General features: G+C 43.3%; 2 protein-coding genes across 12 annotated transcripts in view; one reads left to right on the top strand and one right to left on the bottom strand.

Annotated features, from left to right (window-relative positions):
- mecom (MDS1 and EVI1 complex locus) overlaps nt 1-12,170 on the top strand; it is a 128,799-nt gene extending 116,629 nt beyond the window's left edge. For 7 of the 11 annotated variants that reach the window (XM_079353523.1, XM_079353520.1, XM_079353517.1 and 4 more), the window contains exons 11-18: nt 565-591; nt 4,312-4,478; nt 4,752-4,829; nt 6,283-6,452; nt 7,658-7,802; nt 9,579-9,818; nt 9,931-10,123; nt 10,219-12,170. In XM_079353523.1, coding sequence (XP_079209649.1) covers nt 565-591; nt 4,312-4,478; nt 4,752-4,829; nt 6,283-6,452; nt 7,658-7,802; nt 9,579-9,818; nt 9,931-10,123; nt 10,219-10,353 — 1,155 coding nt within the window. In that variant the 3' untranslated portion in view covers nt 10,354-12,170. The remainder of the gene's footprint in view (nt 1-564; nt 592-4,311; nt 4,479-4,751; nt 4,830-6,282; nt 6,453-7,657; nt 7,803-9,578; nt 9,819-9,930; nt 10,124-10,218) is intronic. The other 4 variants (XM_079353515.1, XM_079353514.1, XM_079353522.1 and 1 more) reach the window with 1 other exon arrangement.
- A 5,749-nt stretch (nt 12,171-17,919) lies between these two features.
- egfem1 (EGF-like and EMI domain containing 1) overlaps nt 17,920-18,717 on the bottom strand; it is a 54,227-nt gene continuing 53,429 nt past the window's right edge. Inside the window, exon 36 of the mRNA XM_079353620.1 lies at nt 17,920-18,717. Within this exon, the coding sequence (XP_079209746.1) occupies nt 18,638-18,717 (80 nt within the window). The 3' untranslated portion in view covers nt 17,920-18,637.

Genomic DNA, 18,717 nt, shown 5'->3' with positions numbered 1-18,717 from the left:
GCCTTAATGAGGTGTCCTATCAGTAGAAACACTAACAGAGTGCTTAGGCCATCTTTATGACTTTATGATGTCTGGACACACAAATCATTCCCAGAAACACCACACTTGGGTGGGTCTAAGCTAGACCAGGCATGAGGCCCTTCTGTATACTTTTGAGGGGGTTTGTTTTCAGTCACCTGACTCACTCTTGAGACATATTCGAAAAAAGGTTGCAAACTGAGGGGATTGTAATTTTTTCTACCTTTGGTGATTCAGCTTTTTATTTCCTGGCAAGAAACTTTACTGCTTAGCAATGATGGCTTAGATTACATGACCAGAGTTGTATTTGTAGCATGCTATAATGAGCTTATTGAACACCAGGAAGTGTTGGGAACCAGTAGAGCCTCCTATAAATCCAGCACTGTAACTCGGCCAATAGGCAGCTCATTTATCATTAAAGTTAATCAAAACGAGACCCATCATTTGCTCTCTACCAATGAGTATGTGTCCAATAAAAAACTGTTGATGCATACATTACTTCCTGGTTTTGACTGCTGTCTCTTTTCCTTCTGCTCCGCCCCTCAGTTTCGTTTGCCAGATCAGAGGACTTGGGTAAGTTCCTCTACCTGTATCTCTACCAAACCAACAACATCCCCTTGTTAAACTATGGGCTGAATAAAAGTGTATAACTGACCTCACCCAGCATGTGCATGGTCTTAGACCATCACCATCACACACTGACTAAACTGGTGTCCATTACTGGCCAAGAACCACTTTACAAACAAAGAAACTGCATCTTAGTATTTGTATTGAAGATTTTGTAATATCCTTACATGGTGATTCACCTTGAGTGTTTGATCCTTACCTCTTTACCTCTATCTAAAAGTGTCCCGTTTCTGATTTACATGAAAGGTATTTTTGTGTAGATTTCCAACCAAGATACAGCCAACAGCTCTGAATATGTTTGCTTATTTGGAGAAAGAAGCAGGGCTTTTGCAAATGGGCATTGGGGGATGAGTGGAGGGTGGAGTGAAGGGTGATGTTTAGGGGAGCTGCTTTACATCAATGCAAGGGTAACAGTCTCTTTGGGACACTGTCGGGGGGAGTCGAGGGGTTAGTTCCTCCCTCCAAACATCTGGTTCCCGATAAAGATCAACAATTGAGAATGCTTCTTGCTAATTAAGGCCCTCACAGCATTACTGACATCTGAAGATAGCCAATCAACTGCTGGTCCCAGTGCGACGCTACAGCAACAAGCAAGTTCACAGACACACACATACTGCCCAGAGGGAAGACAAGGGGGTTTTTGGGATGTGTGTGTGTGTGTGTGTGTGTGTGTGTGTGTGTGTGTGTGTGTGTGTGTGTGTGTGTGTGTGTTTGGAGGTTCTCCTATACAAAGGAGTAGGGGGGCTATAAACCTTTGAAAAATTGCTTTAGAGCTAAATGTGGAGCCGTTTATCCTCTTGTGCCTTTAGTCGAACATTTCTCACACAAAGCATTGTCAAACAGAGGCCTAATGAACCGGGTTTAACATCCATAAAAACAGGTCTTATGGGGACTGATGCCTTCTACTTTGCATCCCTCATGTATTTAATCTATTAGATATGATATGTAAATCATTTACTGCTCAACTTAAATCAAATAATTTTCCGCTTTAGAGTTACAAACAAGTCATGATCCAAAAATAAATATTATTTTGTCTGTCACCCAAATGGATCATGCAACAAAGTTTCTAAATGTGTTTGGATTCAGGTAATGTGAACATATCATTTGTTTGAAACCTCACCCTAATAATATTAGCTTGTCTCATTAACTAGTTGTGTTGTGCGTGAACAGCTCAAAATTGCTCAGCTTTTTCATAGGAGTTGTTAGAGATGAGAATGGTATTCTCTGGTAGATGGAGCCAGGATGGAGTAGTTTCAACCCTCAAATTGTCTTATCAGACAGACTTGATACTGAGACTTGATGTCAGCTTTAGAGGTCCTAATGTTTGAAAGAGTTATGGATCCTCGTTGAGCAAAGCAGACAAACCAGGCACACGCTCCTGAGCCTTAAAAGCACTCAATGAAATACACGACCCACATTCAAAAGAAATGTGAAAACATTTCACTTCCTTTCTCCCCACAACGCCTCGCCTTTCTTTCAATGTATTGCCTTTATTTTTTCTGTCTTTCTCTTCTCTTCCCTCTCCTTCTCCTCCTTTGCCTTTGATTCACGGCATGCAGCATTGGCATATTCATAATCAAGCAGACCTGACACTCCACATCCTCCCTCAGTGGGAACGTCGACGGCTGCGGCAGGAACTTTACACTCGGCCGTCACTCCTAATCAGCCGCTTTCAACTGCAGGTTCCACCACCATTCATCAGCCCTCGCTTTCCCTTTCTCTTCCTCACGAGCTTCTTTCTTTCTTTTTGTCTTTCTTCATTTTTGTCCTTCTTTTTTTTTTTTATTTCTTTATATCTTTCATTCCTCTCCCTTCCCAGTCTTCTCCCCTATCGTGTAGTCCTTCATCATGTTTCTTCCTCGATTTTCGTCCCCTGTTTCTTTCCCCTCTGTCTGCTCCATTTGGCGTAAAGCCTGAGAGTGACAGGGGGTGAAAGCAGGAGATGAAATGTCAGAGTCGGAGCAGGGCCCTGGTGGAGGACCCGAATCACCATTGATTTGTTGCCTTATTGAAATCAGAATAAGGAACAGGCTGAAAATTCAATACACGCAAAATAATGCAAATTTGTGTGGGCTCTTGAAAAAGAAACCCTGTGTGTGTGTGTGTGTGTGGGTGTGTGTGTGTGTGTGTGTGTGTGGGTGTGTAGGTGCGTGTGTGTGTGTGTGTGATGGGCTGACAGGCCCTGCGGCCTACTGGGACCCCCTCAACCCACCCCTCCCTCTCCTCCTCCCCCTAGTTCTCCCTTCACTCCCACTGCAGCCCCCGCTCCTCCCCCATCCCGCCCCTCTCAGCACAGCGATATCATTATTACCCGTGTCTGGCCCTTGATCAGTAATGTCAACATCTTTCATATTGACGAATGTGCTGTCTGCCAGCATTGTGCACAGAATAGTTTACAGCCCAGCAGTGGACATGAATCACTCCTCTGCCACACACACACACACACACAGACACACACACACACACACACACACACACACACACACACACACACACACACATACATACACACAGGGACATGTATCTGACAGCACACAGACACTTACTAAACACGTACAATCAGGCTCACATACAACGCATGTGCCTGAAAGTGCACACTGCACACACACACACACACACACACACACACACACACACACACACACACACACACACACACACACACACACACACACATACACACAGTATTAGACCTTAAACATAAATTCTTCTCTCTCACACATATATTTTCTTTTTTGCACACATTGATGGCAATTAATCAACTTGGCCACCATGCAGCACACAGTTTCTCATTCATATCCATATATACATAGGCACACACACACACACACACACACACACACACACACACACACTCACATGTATACACACCACACAGACAAACTGACAAGTCCACATATCTCCTCTGAGAGTATCTGATGACAGTCAATGTTCAGCTTCATTAGTAGATTGGCTGTGGTCCTTAGTCCTCTCTTTGTGGACGTTGTGTGTTTGTATGGATTCACGTATGTACACTACACACACATGTTTTATAAGCGAACCAGAGTCGGCTGAATTTAACTTTCAAAGTTTCACACCTGCTCTCTGCTGTCCATGAATGGAAACGCACAGTTTTCTGATGAACACACACATTTATGAATCATCATCAAATGTACTTATCAGGCACATTTGGCAGGTGTTTGACCTTGTGTTTTATGAATCATTGATGAACATCATAAAAAGAATTCCCTCCATACATGTTTGACTTCATTTCACCTGCTGCCAAGATGCCTATAAACAACCCAAACCTTCTCGAAAGCGTGTTTTATATACTCAGTACAGGTAATTAACAGTCAATCATGGAGAAAGACAATCTTTTTGAGAGGGCATCCAAAGCATAATGTGAAAATGTTTGTACCTTATAATGTATAGATGCATTAGCACCTACTGCTACAGTATATTTGTCTTAATTATCAGTGGATTTAGTGCAGTAAATTGCAGTATTTTTTCAATCAAAAAACAAAAGCATCCAGCCACACTGCAACACAATTGTGAGACCATCTAGAACCTGTGAGAATAAGAAAATTGCAGCTTGTAAGGAAAATTGTAAGGAAACATTTTTTATTCTGTGTGTTTTGCTTAGATGTAACCCTCTTTCTCCGTCCATCCTCTTGTCTGTCTCCTCAGATGTCAGCCATAGAAAACATGGCAGAGAAGCTGGAGACGTTTGGGTCCTTGAAGCCGGACTCTGGTGACCTGCTGCGTTCCGTTCCCTCCATGTTTGACTTCAGAGCCCCACCGTCTGCACTTCCAGAGACGTTGCTACGCAAGGGCAAGGAGCGCTACACATGCAGGTACTGTAACTATGGAAATATTTCCTGCATGTCTTTTTTCCATCTTTAACTTCCATGTTGGTCGCATGCTTTGATGGCATTATTTTCCTTTTAGAGAGTCGAGTCTTTTACATGTTTTTCATTCCCTTTTTTTTTAAACCTTAAACACACTAAGGATGACTTTTGCACAACTTGTCTTTCTTCAGTAGTCTGCACATTAGAACACTGAAGCTTTTTAAATAACTAGTAGATGGAGGAACACCAACGTTTAAAATGCTTTTTTATCCCATATAGATATTGTGGAAAAATATTCCCTCGCTCCGCTAACCTGACACGCCACCTCAGGACTCACACAGGAGAGCAGCCCTACAGGTAAGAATATTTCTCCCATTTAAAAATGTCACTTCTAGAGGAGGTTTGTGTGTGGATACTACAAAGTTAGCAAGTAAGGAAGAAGATGTGCTTAAATGAACTTTCGCTGATGTGTTGATATCCCCACAAGTATCAGCGAAAGCCGCAGACATGCTTTCACACAGTTCATTCTCAGACAGACAGAGAGGGGAGAGCTTGTTTGTTCCCAGCACATGGATGTTTTTCCAAGAAAATTCTCATCTACAGAGAACTTGAGTTAACATGTGTTTTCTAATGCAGAAAAAAAAACAGTGATTAGCCTACTGCTAAATAATTAGCCTGGTGAGAAATGGTATCTGTTGCCAGGATGACAGGAAAAAAAGGGGGAGGGGGGGGAGAGAGAGCAGAGCAAAGGGGAAGGGAGGAAGTTTGGTGAAAAATTGGGGTGATGAGGACCGCGAGCAGATGTCCAGGCCCGGCAGCTGTGGTCATTTCTCTTGTGATGCGTACAGGGCCAGACTCCGAGTGATTTAAAGGCCTACTGGCCACTTGCCGCATCAAGCAATGCTTTCTTGCCAAGTTAACAAAACGTTATCACAAGATTAAGGTCTTATTTTCGGAATTGGAGTCTAATAATGTCAGCAAAAAAAAAAAAAAAAAGAAGTATGCAAAAAGTTTCATAGCATTTTGTTTCATGGGAACATTTGTTGTAAAAGTCTCCCTGACTTACCTCAACACTGCAGGGCTCTCCAGGTGCTGCTGAGGTAAAGGTAACAATATAGCAGCAGTTCAGTACCCAAGTAAAATTGAATCTTGCGCATTTACAACATTCGGATAATGAGTACGCCCTGGCTAGCACTGCTCTGCTTTGTAGTTACTAAGGTAGTGGAATGTTGCCCCAAAGCTTGCAGGAGGCCTGCTGACCACAGGGGAGAGAGAGAGAGACAGACGCAGGCCTCGACTGCCCCAGCCTGATAGCCCGCACTCCACACGCTGGCATGCCATTAAAGATCACCGCTGTTTATTGTAATTTTTTTGTGGAGATAACCGGGGGTTTCCTGAGGGACAGCCAATCGAGCGAGCTAATTCCAGCAGAAGAAAAGATGTAATCTTCTCGTATAATTTTGCATGGAGAAACTTGGCAAGAGGCTCGTATTTTGCAGGGCTCGAACCAAATCTGTTGCGTGCTTATTTTCTGACAGAAGAATGCAATTTTATTGCGCTGGCTGGAGATAAGAGGCAGAGCTGTTTCACCTTAAACAAGCTCCTCCATCATGTCTGGGACTGTGGGACTGCTGGGATTTCGAGTGTGTGTGTGTATGTGTGTGTCCTACATTATGTATCTCATTATGTTTCCCATAGAACAAAGCATTCATTTCGCACTGTGGTACTTAGTACTTGGTTTTTAAAAGTGCATTTTGCTGTTTTGTCAGTAAACGGTTGTCTAAGTGAGAGGCCTCTACTTTCCCTGCAGGTGTAAATACTGCGACCGCTCCTTCAGCATCTCCTCCAACCTGCAACGTCACATTCGCAACATTCACAACAAAGAAAAGCCCTTCAAGTGCCACCTGTGTGATCGTTGCTTTGGTCAGCAGACCAACCTTGACCGGCACCTCAAGAAACACGAGAATGGCAACCTGTCAGGTGAGAGATCTTGGACATGTAAGATTATTAACAAGCAAAACCTTTGGCCTGTTCTTTGCTGTTTCAAGCCTCTTCTCCCCACTTTTACGAGGAGAGATTGAGAGCTACTTTGCTGATTTGAGATAAACATTACTCATGATTGGAAACACTTATAGACGCTAAAAAAAAATTAAATTGCATAAATCTGTCATCTTCCTCCGCCATGGCAAAAAAAATAAAATAAAAATTAAAGTAGCTGCTTTCATCAGCAGCACAGTTTGTGGGTTTGACAGGTTGCATCGCTCTGAATCAGCGGCAAAAAGTAACAGTCCTCTGAGGATATTTTCACTTAATCAGACGTAATGTTTACTCTGTCTAATGCTCAACTCAATTATCTATCAGGGTTTGGCTTTGCTGAATCAGTCAATTTATCACTTCAATTCAAAGGGCTCTATTGTTACGGGAAGCATACGTTAACATTGCTTAAGCTAAAATACAAATAATGAATAACACGAATGTGATATTGACGTAACAGAGCTGTGTAGGACTGTGACATCACAATGTGTATATTTATAGAAGCAGTTTGTTTTTCACTGAAAAGTTAAAAATAATCCTTTACTCTTTTAATATATACAGATGACTACATATAACTTATAGAAATGTACATTATAAATGTAAAGAGAGTGTAATTAAGTGTAGTTACAGCTCTATGGTCTGTGTGTATGTGCAGTTGTATACTGAGATTAGCAGTGCATATGATGGTGCAGTGATACACGCATGATTTATTCCACAGGAGGCAACACAACTACGATCATCTAAATCTTGTTAAGCAGAAAAGGCATTTCTTTTCCCCATAGTGAGACACTTTGTCTTTCAAATGCATTCTGCACTGCCGGGCATTATTCAAACTCGCGCCTTTCATTCCTCTGACAATCAAGATCTCAGGATTTCCGAACGCACCACAAATGTCATGGGAACATTTCTTTGACATGCGCATTAACATGACGCAAAATCCATCTTTGTCCTAATCGACTCAGCTCTCCTCTGACAGCATCTCGTTCAACATCTAGCACAGATTACAAATGTTCCTTAAAAATGCATTTTAAAGCTTTCATTTAGAAGTTTTTTTTAAAAAGACATTTTGTTGACAATAAACGTGTATTTGTATTATTGTTAATGATGAAAAAAAAAAATCAAAGCATTATTATTTTTTTCTCTCATTGTAGGCACAGCAATGTCGTCCCCACAGTCTGAACTGGACAGCGGCAGCGCCATTTTGGATGACAAAGAAGACTCTTATTTCAATGAAATAAGAAACTTCATCAGCAATGCAGGCCAGAACCAGACATCCCCGGACCCCTCGGAGGAAGGGTGAGAGCAGTTTTATGTGTTAATGTCAGAAGGTCTGTTTCCCTAATCACATCATGTCTCTACAGCGGGAAATAGCCAGAGCCTCCTGGCTTTACCTGCTACCCTACCTACATGCCTGTGTGTTGAACTCTTGCAGTAACTGTGTCAACATTAAGATTATTGGACATACAAATGCTTGATTAAGTATAAATAATGGGTCAGCTGCTTACAGCCCTTTAAAACCTGCATTCTTAAACCACCCAGCCAGCCTGGGTAATTATCACATCATGTTCAGAGGTCTGGGGGACAGAGCAATTATCTGTGATGACATTGAAGATAATTGCAGGTTCTGTAAATGAGCAGGAGCCCGTTTTATCCGTTTCCTTTTGGGCTCACGTACAAACAGATATCTGTGTGCATGCAACTACGTCTGAGCATTATGCAAATAAATTCTTGACGCTGTGATCAGGTCGGATAGCAGTCGAGAGGTCTGCTCAGGTCTCTGAGTTTGTTTTCACGTGCCTCACGTTGGTGCGATCACGGGGCAGATTGTAGGTCTAGATTGAGATCTGCAGACTGGTGTGTGATTGTGCAGAAGGCCTGTGAGAGCAGGACCCGGCGGTCGAGCGTCAGAAGTACGGGGAAGAGGGAAGCAGGAGGGGAGGGGAGTGCGGGAGTAAGCTCGGCACATCTGGAACCAACATGTCTGCCTACAGGAAGAGGGTAGAGGGGGTGGGGTCAAAGGGTCGGCCCGTGTTTCCTTTCAAAGTACTGTGCTCCTGACTACTTCTGATAGATACTTTATCCTCTGCAAATTACCACGTTTGAAAGCGTAATTAGCGAATCTGTTTTCTTAATCACAGAGCTCTCGCTCGCTTTTTTGGGAGCGAGTTCCTTCTTCTCTTCTCGGCACGGCAGAAATACCACCACATCAGCCTCCAACTCGTAGTCCCAGCGGGAGCTTTGACGAAAACTTAATATCATGAGCTGCTGATAGAAGAGAGATGATGTCTGTATTGTGTGTTAGCTACAATTGAATGTGCAGTAATTCCAACCTGTCCTGTCTACTTTGGTCACAGCTCACTCAAAAGCTTCGTTTAAGATCCAACGCGTGCTGATGGATTATGTGCTGATATGCTTGACGTGTTTTATGTTCAATCTTCTTCTTTTTAGTACTCTCTGTTCGGAGTTCTCTGTCTGAATCCTTTGTGCGAGAAGTGGAATTTTTTGGAGCTGACGAAAGATGTCCCAGAGTGTAATTAGTGAATCAGTCCTAATGTTGTTCCAGATGATTTACCAAATAGCGGTTTCCTGTGGTGCTGAGACAGAGGGACAGATTAAGACTCAGGCAGTTTGGATAGCTCGCCCTCTCTCCCTCCGAAGGGATAAACGAACAGGCTGGTTGGCAATGCTCTCATAACTCTCCCACCAAATGGGGCTGTCAGCTAAATATTTTGCCTATTAGATGAATACAAGATAGAAGTGAAAATAAACAAGGAGAGAGGCAAAGCACTCCAGTTAAGTGCTGCAATGATCAGCTCAGTGCTGCCGTGCCCAAAGGGGCCCCGAACGCTTGATGACAAACGAGATTCCGGCTCTCTTCGTCCCGGCTGGCGTGTCCTGCCTCAGATCCATCTCGCTCTTGTTCTTTATTCCCAAAACTCCGGGTTGTTTTAATTAAGGCAAAATGTGTAGGATGCTAAGAAAAACAACAAAAACATGTGTTGGCAAAATGTGCAAAAAGTTAAAGTCATTGATATCAAGCTGTGTGAAGTAATCGTTACTCCTGGCCTGCAGGTTAAACGGTGGCCTGTTTGAGGAAGAGAAGCCGCTGATGGTCAGCCAAGGGTCACGTGACCTGGAAGACGAGGAAGTGGAGGACCTCGGTGCGGATGAAGAAGAAGGAGAGGAGATGAGCCACACCCCAGGGAAACAGGAAGGCGAGGTCCATCCGAGCAGCAATGACATCATACAAGATGAAATGGACTTCAGCGAACCCAACGACATAAACCTCAACTGCAAAACCTCTCCTAAGAGGTATTTACCCTACAGGCCCATATTGTTTAAACATATCGTTCACTCTGTTTGTTTGATGTGCTGTTAAGGTATCCTGAAATATATTTATTTCGACTCTCTGTTTCGCCGACAGGTACAACGATGAGGAGGAGCCGATTGGCTACTCAGCCTTGGATCATATTCGTCACTTTTCAGACATGCGCAAGCTGGAGGAGTGTGAGCTCAGCGACGGGGACGCGGATGCAGATGAGGACGATGGCTCCTTCGGCTCCCCATCTCTGACTGAAGCAGTAAAACAGCCACTGTTTAGAAAATCCAAGTCTCAGGTAGGACAGACGATAAGAGTACATATATCTGTACTGCTGTTTACCTTCTGTACAAAAACAGCTAGTTCACTATCATCCATCTCCTTCTCCCTCAGGCGTATGCCATGATGCTGTCTCTGGCTGAAAAGGACTCCCTCCACCCGGCCACCCACAACCCGGCCACCATGTGGCACAATCTGGCCCGGGCTGCTGCTGAATCAAGTGCCATCCAGTCCCTCAGCCATGTATGATGTCACCCCTCAAGCGCTTTCCCTTTCACCTTACAACCCCCCACAACCTGACCTATAGCACTGGGAGCCCATTAAGGGGTCTATGTGCAGTGGCCCCTGATCGTCCACAGAGTGACTGCTGAGCAGAACCACGGCCCATCTGACTGCTGAGCAGACCGCCTTACTCACAGAGCAGGCTCCCTGTTCCTGCAGAGCCCACACAGCCCAAACCTCAAAAAAAAAAAAAAAAAAAAAACATCAGATAGAGAACAATACGTCCCTCTGAGACCTTAAAAAAATTTAAATTTCTGAAATAACTCCATCCTGGTGATAACAATGATGAGGATGTGGTGAAAATAATAATGCTAAAGTAATAATAGCTGTATTTATTCTGCTGAATTTCTATGTTTTGCACAGCAAGGCAGCTGGTGGACATGGAAGAAGATATGTGCTGATGTGTCATTGCTATCGAGCACATACAAAATAAGGAGAACACTCTATGCTGAAAAGGTGATTTTGGTTGCTTTTCAGCCCAGGATGTTTCACTTGTGTGCATAAGAAGCCTGACTCATCTGACTAAATTCTGTCCAATTCCCTGTAACCCCTCGAGATCCACAGGAGTATCTCATAAATATATGTACTTGATGATTAAAATGAAGGGAGGGGTTAGTAACCTCAGTGCAAATGGAAATACTTCATGTAAGGACAGCGTTTGCAGCGCTTTAATGTAACTAAAGTCATTGAAGAACAAGTTAAAAAAAAAAAAAAAAGTAATTGTTGAACTGAAATCCGGCCAGTTTCCCATATGTGTTTTCATGGCTGCGTGTGTCTGCACAATCATAGCACTGTACACAAGTGTCGACCAACTGTTCTCGTCTGCACTCCATCCTGCCCGCCTGCTCTATCTGTGAAAGGATATAAATAGATTGTCTTTTTAGTGGAAGAGAAGAAAACACAATGTTTCTTTTTTGTATGTTTGTTTTTTACTGAGATAAGTAGTCAGTGCTGAAGTAAATTGTTGTTCTGTAAAGGACATGTCTTTTTTTTTTCAAGGCCCTCAAATCCATCCTAGTCACGTCAGCCAACAATACCACTAATTAGCCTGAATGCTAGTCGTTAGCTTCTCCATGCTTGTGTGTCTTTCATTTTTAGACAATCATGATTTTGTTTCCATTTTTTTTGTTGGTGTTGTTGTTGTTATTTGCTGTTGTATGTTGAGAACTGTATTTATTTCTTGGCAAACTGTAGTTTGTTTACTGAATAGCACTGCTCTTAGCCCAGGTGAAGGGGAGATTCCTCACCGGGCCTATCCCAGAGTTCCATGGGGTTTGTAGATTGCATTTGAGTGCCGGATAGTATTAAATATACACTTCACTCCTTATTCTTCTAATGAAACCGGTCGATGAATAGATATGATGTAGTTTTTTTTTTTTTTTTTCTATGACAATTTAACGATTCAATTGTAAAAAATGAAAAACAATATAAAGAATGAGTAATAAAAAAAATCCAGGTATAATTTCTTCATAAACGCATGATTGGTCTGGTAAGATCTGTATCTGACATTTTCTACGGTTATCTGCAAGCTTGTGTGACGTTGGGTTCATGTTAATCTCTTGTGCCAAACTTATGATAAATAACAGATTACTTTCATTTATTCTCCCATTTTGAGGGACCAGAATTTCTGTTTGTTTTTGTCGTTGTTTTGTTTATAATCGATTTTAAAAAGTAATCAGCAAGTTGAGGTACTTTGTTTTAATGCTTTCTACAATGTAACTGTTATGCATTTCAATTCAATACTGTGGGAGGAACAACTATGAAATAAAGGATTACAATATGGATGACATGTCTATCTTCCTCTCTTTTTTTTAATACTTAAACACATTTTCCAACACCACTCCCTCTCCACACAGTCCCTCTGGCTGCCCATCATCTTGGCCCGGACAGGGATTTGCACTATGAGACGTGAGTCAGAAAACCACCTGGCGCTTTCTTCTGGCGCTCCCATGGCCTCCAAGAGCGAGGGAAAGTCTGAACTCTGGTCCTCTTTTTTCTCCAGGCTTTGGCTCGCATAGAGAGAGGGAAGAAGGAGAGAAAGGGCTGGAGAGGGCCTGAATGTGGTAGTGGGAGCAGAGGCAGGAATGTGTCCTCTTTATTTGTGTCCGTTTGTGGGGCATGATGGATGAGTTTGGTAGATGTGATGACTTGGCTCATCGCTCAAACGCTCAATAAGCGTCCCATCCTGCAGCAGGCCTCCCCATCCGGCACCCCCCTCTGTCAGTGCTGCCAGCCGACGTGGGCGGACATTGTGGCTGCGAGGGTTGGAGGTTCAGCGGCTCCATTGTCCGCCAACCAGCTCGGGTGGGGGGTTGGAGAATTGGGCATGACAGTGAAGATGGCTGGCGCTGACACTCCACATTTACAGTGCTCCTGGCACCCTAATGGATGGGGTGTTTTCTTAGGGCCTGTCGTCAACCCTCAGGGCTCCGTGGGGCGTCCAGCTTTGATGAGGTCACCAGAGGTCATGAAGTGTTGATGAGGTCAGAACAGGTCGTCCAGCTTTGATGAGGTCAGCTGCAGTGATGGTGTTGGCCTGGAACATAATGGAGTGGAAGTGATAATGGTCCTGAGTATGAATTTTGCCACCTGTGCTATTATGGACACTTTTGAACCAAAATGGCGGCGAGAACATGTCAGAGGTCATTCAAAACCATCACTTTACTCCAAGTTGGTCCAATTGGTAAAGTAAGTGTTTTAGATTTTTGTAGCTATGGCATCTCCAACTGTACCTTGATGTGCTGAATTTATTAGCATACAGGTTCCTATGCTATATGATATATATTTTTGCTATAGCCCTTTTGGTTTCTATTTGTGCAAGACCATGTCTAATGTCTGTGCTGCAAAATATTGACGTTATAAGTGGGAGCCAAATAAGAGCGAGAAAATCACGTGGAAAAAAAAGTCTTTCCTGTCATGTACCCGGGCACAATTAAAACAATGTAGAAAGAACAATTCAACAAGCTTTTAACAAACAAGAATTACACCTTGACTACATCTGGGAACTCGCTTAGCAGGAGGATTCTGCCACCGCCCCTCTTTGGCCCCGCCTACGCTGCAGTTCAAATTGCCTTGTAATTGCATCACCTACCGAAAAGTCCAAAGGCACAGCCTCTTGAAAAAACACCAAAATATCATGAATAGACAGTAGTGTATGTGAAGCCTTTGTATGCAAGGAGAGCGCATAAGTGAGTTTGGCAGATGCACATTTAACTGATGTGTGTGTGCTGGTTTGATCAGCGTTGATTAGCAGATGCCAGTGTCACCCATGTATCCTCTCACACTTAATCAACACGCTGGGACGAGTTATTGCCATCATTAACCCAGAGCTTTTCATAAAGGGCTCAGTGTGGATTGAAGTGTGGCTGGCAAGGCCCTGGGTGTGCGTGTGTGTGTGTGTGTGTGTGTGTGTGTTTAAAGAGCTGAGGAAGTCGGACAGAAGAGAGTGCATTAGTCAGTGCAATCAGTTCTAGGTAAATGTGAAATGTGTGTGTTTGTGTGGGTGTGGACGGGTGGGCACACAGTGGGCACCGCTCACAGGGGCCCGGAGCCACTCAGCTAATGGGGCAGCTGGCACAGCCTCAGAATCCATCAGACCTCATTATGGCTCCTGTTCCGCCACTGTCCACTTTTTCTTTCCTCCCCTCCGTCTTTCCTTTCCTCACCCTCACCTCCTTTTCCTCTGCTTTGCCAACCCTGTGTGGCATGTAACGGCCTCGCTCCCCTCACTGGAACATACATCACACCCCCAAAGGACGAGAGACGGCCATCACAGCTGGCAGCTCTCACAATGATTGACTTGGCACCCATGCTGACTCAGATGCCAGGGGAAACATTCAGAGAGGAAAGGATGGGTGAGGGAGTGTAGCCCATGAGGAGAGGTGAGGAGATTAGTGGGAGGGTGTTGTATAATGTAGTACTGGGTAACACTTGGCATAAGTGGAAAGTGTGTGTGTGTGTGGGGGGGAGAGGGGGGGGGGACTCCACGAATCATCACATCAAGTTTTGGTTATGTTTACAGTCTTGGTAGCACTCTTATTCACTTCAGTGTGTGTGTGTGTGTGTGTGTGTGTGTGTGTGTGTGTGTGTGTGTGTGTGAGTGAGTGAAGCACTGTGCCTTCTTCTTCTCTGCTCATCTCCTTTCTATCCCTGTTAGAGAGCAGCAGATCTTAAAGTTGTGGTTTCATCATTACACTGTTTGTTGTTCCCCCTGGAAGCAGCGGGTCATTAGTGTTATTGATGGACACTCAAAACAGTCTCAGGAACAGAGCGGGACAGAGTGGAGCGGTCATGCACATGGTTTTAATATGACGAGCGTAATCAGGACAGGCGTGGTGGCAGAATTACTTGGAGCCCGCTGCTCAAATCATCTCATTCTTTGCTCATGGAGAAGATTAGAAAGAAGCTCATCAAGAAGAAGACTGGGGTTTTGTACTGCTGGTGCAATAAAATAAAAACATGACTCACTGTCAGGCAATCTGAATTACTTTATTATGTTAATTACATTTTACATTAGGCCATTGGATCATTATTTTTTCACATTGAGCGCCATCCAGTGGAGAATATTCCAAACTGCACCTAACTAAATAAAGTTTGACTTTAGAAGGTGTACCTATTGGATAATTAAAAAAAAAAAAAAGTAATTGTACATACTTATACAAGCTGTGACATCATGTCATGCTGACACATCAAACTGAAGATGACTTCACATCCAAAGTGTGGGAGAGTTCCTTGATACCCATCTTTTTTTTTTTTGCAGCTTTCATGTTTATTTTTCCAAGCAACAACCGAACAAATGGTGCAAGACGTGTTGAAATGATTCCCAACTCTCAGTCTTTTTTTTATCTGATCCGACAGCTTCGTCAGCTGGAGTTCCAAACAGTGGGCCTTCTGGGAGTTGTGGTTCAATGCAGAGGGGCAGAAATTATCTCTGGTACGTGAAGCTATGGCAGGGTAGGGTGATAGAATCTGTTTTGCAAAAAGTGGCATATGCTTAATTCGGGCGAAAAAGTACCCATGATAAGATCTTACTTTTTACGGGCTATTTCATTGACAGTTTCCTGCACCCTTTTCGCTCCAGTTTAATCCTGATAAGCCTACATGCATAAACTAGACCATTTTTTCCCCATGCAGAACCGTTTACGCACAAAGACTATCTTTGTTTTTACACTTATAATGAGACTTAAGTGGCTCCCAAAGTACAGAGCTTGTCAAACAAATGTTGGCTGAATCAGCTCCTTTCCCTGTAAGATGTCTACATACAAACCTTTTCAGTTTTGGCTTGCAAGTTCTTCATTTGTAGCACCCTTGTCTGCTGTGGCACCCAACGTTTGTACGTATGAGGGGCTGATGCAGCGATCACAGTGGCCACCCAGAGCTCCATGGATGGATGGCCTCTCTGGGCCTGTTTGACTGGAAACAGGTGTGTGTCATCCGAAGATGAAGGCCTGGCCGATAAACATTATTGGAGAACATCTGCTGCTTGTCACAACACAGGGCGAGCGGGAGCGGCCCCCCATCCATCAGCCACACCGGAGAGTGGGTGTGGGAGGGGGCTCCGTCCTCTGCTGCTGAGACTGTTCACCCATCACTCACCCCAGGGATGCTAGATGTGGGGGGTGCACGTTCAGTCCAGGCACCTGCCTGCCTCTGCCAGACCAGAGCCGCCTTTGGCCGATAGAGGAGAAAATGCTCCAACGCACTTGAAAAATGCTTTTGGGAGACTGGAACCACACACACACACACACACACAGACACACCTTACACCATGATCTTAATGCTTGACCCCCTCAGGCTGATGAGGGACGTCTGGTTGTAGCCCAGCTCAGTGACATATCCACACACAGGAGCCCATAGGTCTCAGTGACAGCTGAAACCTCTCTCCCCTTCTTTTCCTTCCTTTTCTTTTTTCCACCACCTTACTGCCTTCCCCTCCCATCACACCATGTTGTACTCCATTCAAAGCAAACAATTCAAAGCAAACATTTCCAGTTGGTTTTTTTTCATAGCTCCTACACTTTATTTGCAACCAAAAATTATAAAGAAAGAAAATTGGCTTTTACAATTTTATACATATATACTGTGACCGTATAGCACCACTGACATATGCCAGGATATAAGAACAGTAGGTTACAGCTTGTAAAGATTTCACCTGACCTGAGATATGATACAAATACAAAGAAAACAACTAAAACCTTTGTAAAACCAAATGCACATTGAGCTAATTGGTAAGCTGAGTGTGGGGAGGTAATCATCTCAGAGCAGTGTCAGGTGTGTGTGTGTGACTGATTGGCCCTGATTTGGTTCAGGTGTGTTAAGGTTATATCTGCCCTTGAGTTGCAGCGCTCAGTGTTGGCTCATTGTCTCACCTTCAGAGATAGTGAGAGGTTCTCTCTGTGTGTTGCGTGTCCTTTAGAAGTGTGTGATTTTTGCTTAAGCACCACTTCACTGTCCTCTGCTTAAAGTTCCCAGCTGATGTAGTGTAGTGTGTTGGTGCTGGGAGTTTGTTTCTGGGGTCTCTCCTTTAAACTAGTTTCTCTTCAGCAGCTCGGCAGTGCTGCTTGATTCCTAGTCTTGGTTTTATTTAAAAAAGAAAAAGAGCCTTGTTGTTTGGCTAGTACATTTTTTTTTTTCTGTCCCCTCCAATTAATCGCTTCCCATTTTAGTGGTTATCTCTCTGGGATAACTTTCAGATATCTGGGGTCAGCCTACGCATCCCACTTTCCCAAACCCATCAATTGTATCATTTTCCATAACGCTTCAAGTCTCAGCATCGGCTGCTGACTCAGTTAACAAGAAGTGCAACGCACGCACGTTCCTCCAACTGTATTTCACAACCAGCACACCCGTGATCAATGTCAATAAGGAGAGAGTGTGAAAGGCAGTTTATGGTGAAGTCATCATGTCAAATACAGAACCAACCACACAAGAATTTATGGACAGCAAGCCTTCACCAATATTTGTATGGACAGGTGTGCTGACAATATAAACTCAAAGTGAGTCCATTCTCACGAAAGGGTCCCATAGCTGTAAAAACTGCACTTTAATTATGTTTTTTTTTTTTTTAAATTTTGATAAAGGCAACCAGTGAAATATGTGAAGTCAGAGCGAAAACTTTTACCAACACGTTCTAATCAAGGGGGAAAAACAGGATAGTGGATTTGACATGTAAAGGAAAAATAATTCACTCATTTGATTAAGTTTGATTCAATATGACGTTATAAAAACTTTGAACTACTTTGAACACTGCTATCTTCGATCTTCAGTTAAACTCACTTGATAATAACGGTATGTTCTTGTTGACATGCCATAAAACTGTTTTAATTTTGGATGGTGTGCAGAACTTAAGATTTAATTTAGTTCTAATGAATCAAATGTTTTACATGTCGGCTAACATGGCCAGGTTAGAGAGTAGCCAAATGTGCTTGAAACCTTTTCAAGAGGCATAAACCTTGAACAGAACCAGACTCATGTTGAACAGCCATCTGTCTAAAACTGTGTTGGGCTTGTGAAGTGAGACAGAGGGAGATGCAAACTGGTGTGATACTGTGTTCTGTAATGTTTGAGTACCAATTCTGACCTGATGTATAATTAACACGATGCCAATGTTCAACCTTTTAAAGCTTTTTTGAATTTTCTCAGCCAATAGTCACACAGAAGTTAAAACATATATACATCCAGTATATGTCATTTTTGAAGGTACAATGGCTGTGTTGCTCTCATTCCTTTACCGTTTGCTCTGGATTTGGTTGTTTTTGTTTTTTAGTAAACGAGTCAGCCATTAAATTGAATTGAATTCCCATCAGAGCAAAGCTTGCTATTCTATTGTGCTAAGTATTTAAAGGGCACACATATGAATTGTAAAGGCTCTTCAATGACAAGAAGGTCTCAGATTTTTTAGAAGCCAAAATGCCTCTAAGAAAGAAAACTACACACTTTTTAAACATCAAACTGGAGTGACAATCCCCTCCTCCGATTTGCAACGTTGATAAAGTCTATGTTTCCCAGGAGATGTCGGGGTTTCTTGTCCTTTGAGACACCCTTAACTTTCAGGTCCATGTCCTGGGTAAAAATCTTGAGCTCCAGGCTCAGTGATGGAGTTTTTGACAGCTAAGCTCCACTTTCACAAAAAAAAAAAAAAAAAAAACCCATCACATGGCAAACATCACCTTTCCCAAGATGATCAGTTTAAAGCACAAAGCCAAACCCCGGAGTTTAAACGTCCAGTCAGGAGTTTGTACCTCTGCTTGGGTTATGTGGTTTTGCTGCCTGCCCTTCTCCTTCTCTGGTACACAGAGGAGTTCAGCGAGCCTGCTGTTTTGTGCAAAACTG

This window comes from Symphodus melops (genome assembly GCF_947650265.1).
Source record: "Symphodus melops genome assembly, chromosome: 10".
NCBI classification, from domain to species: Eukaryota; Metazoa; Chordata; class Actinopteri; order Labriformes; family Labridae; genus Symphodus; species Symphodus melops.
The sequence above is the reverse complement of the archived record's forward strand: the minus strand, read 5'-3'. Positions and strand labels throughout refer to the sequence as shown.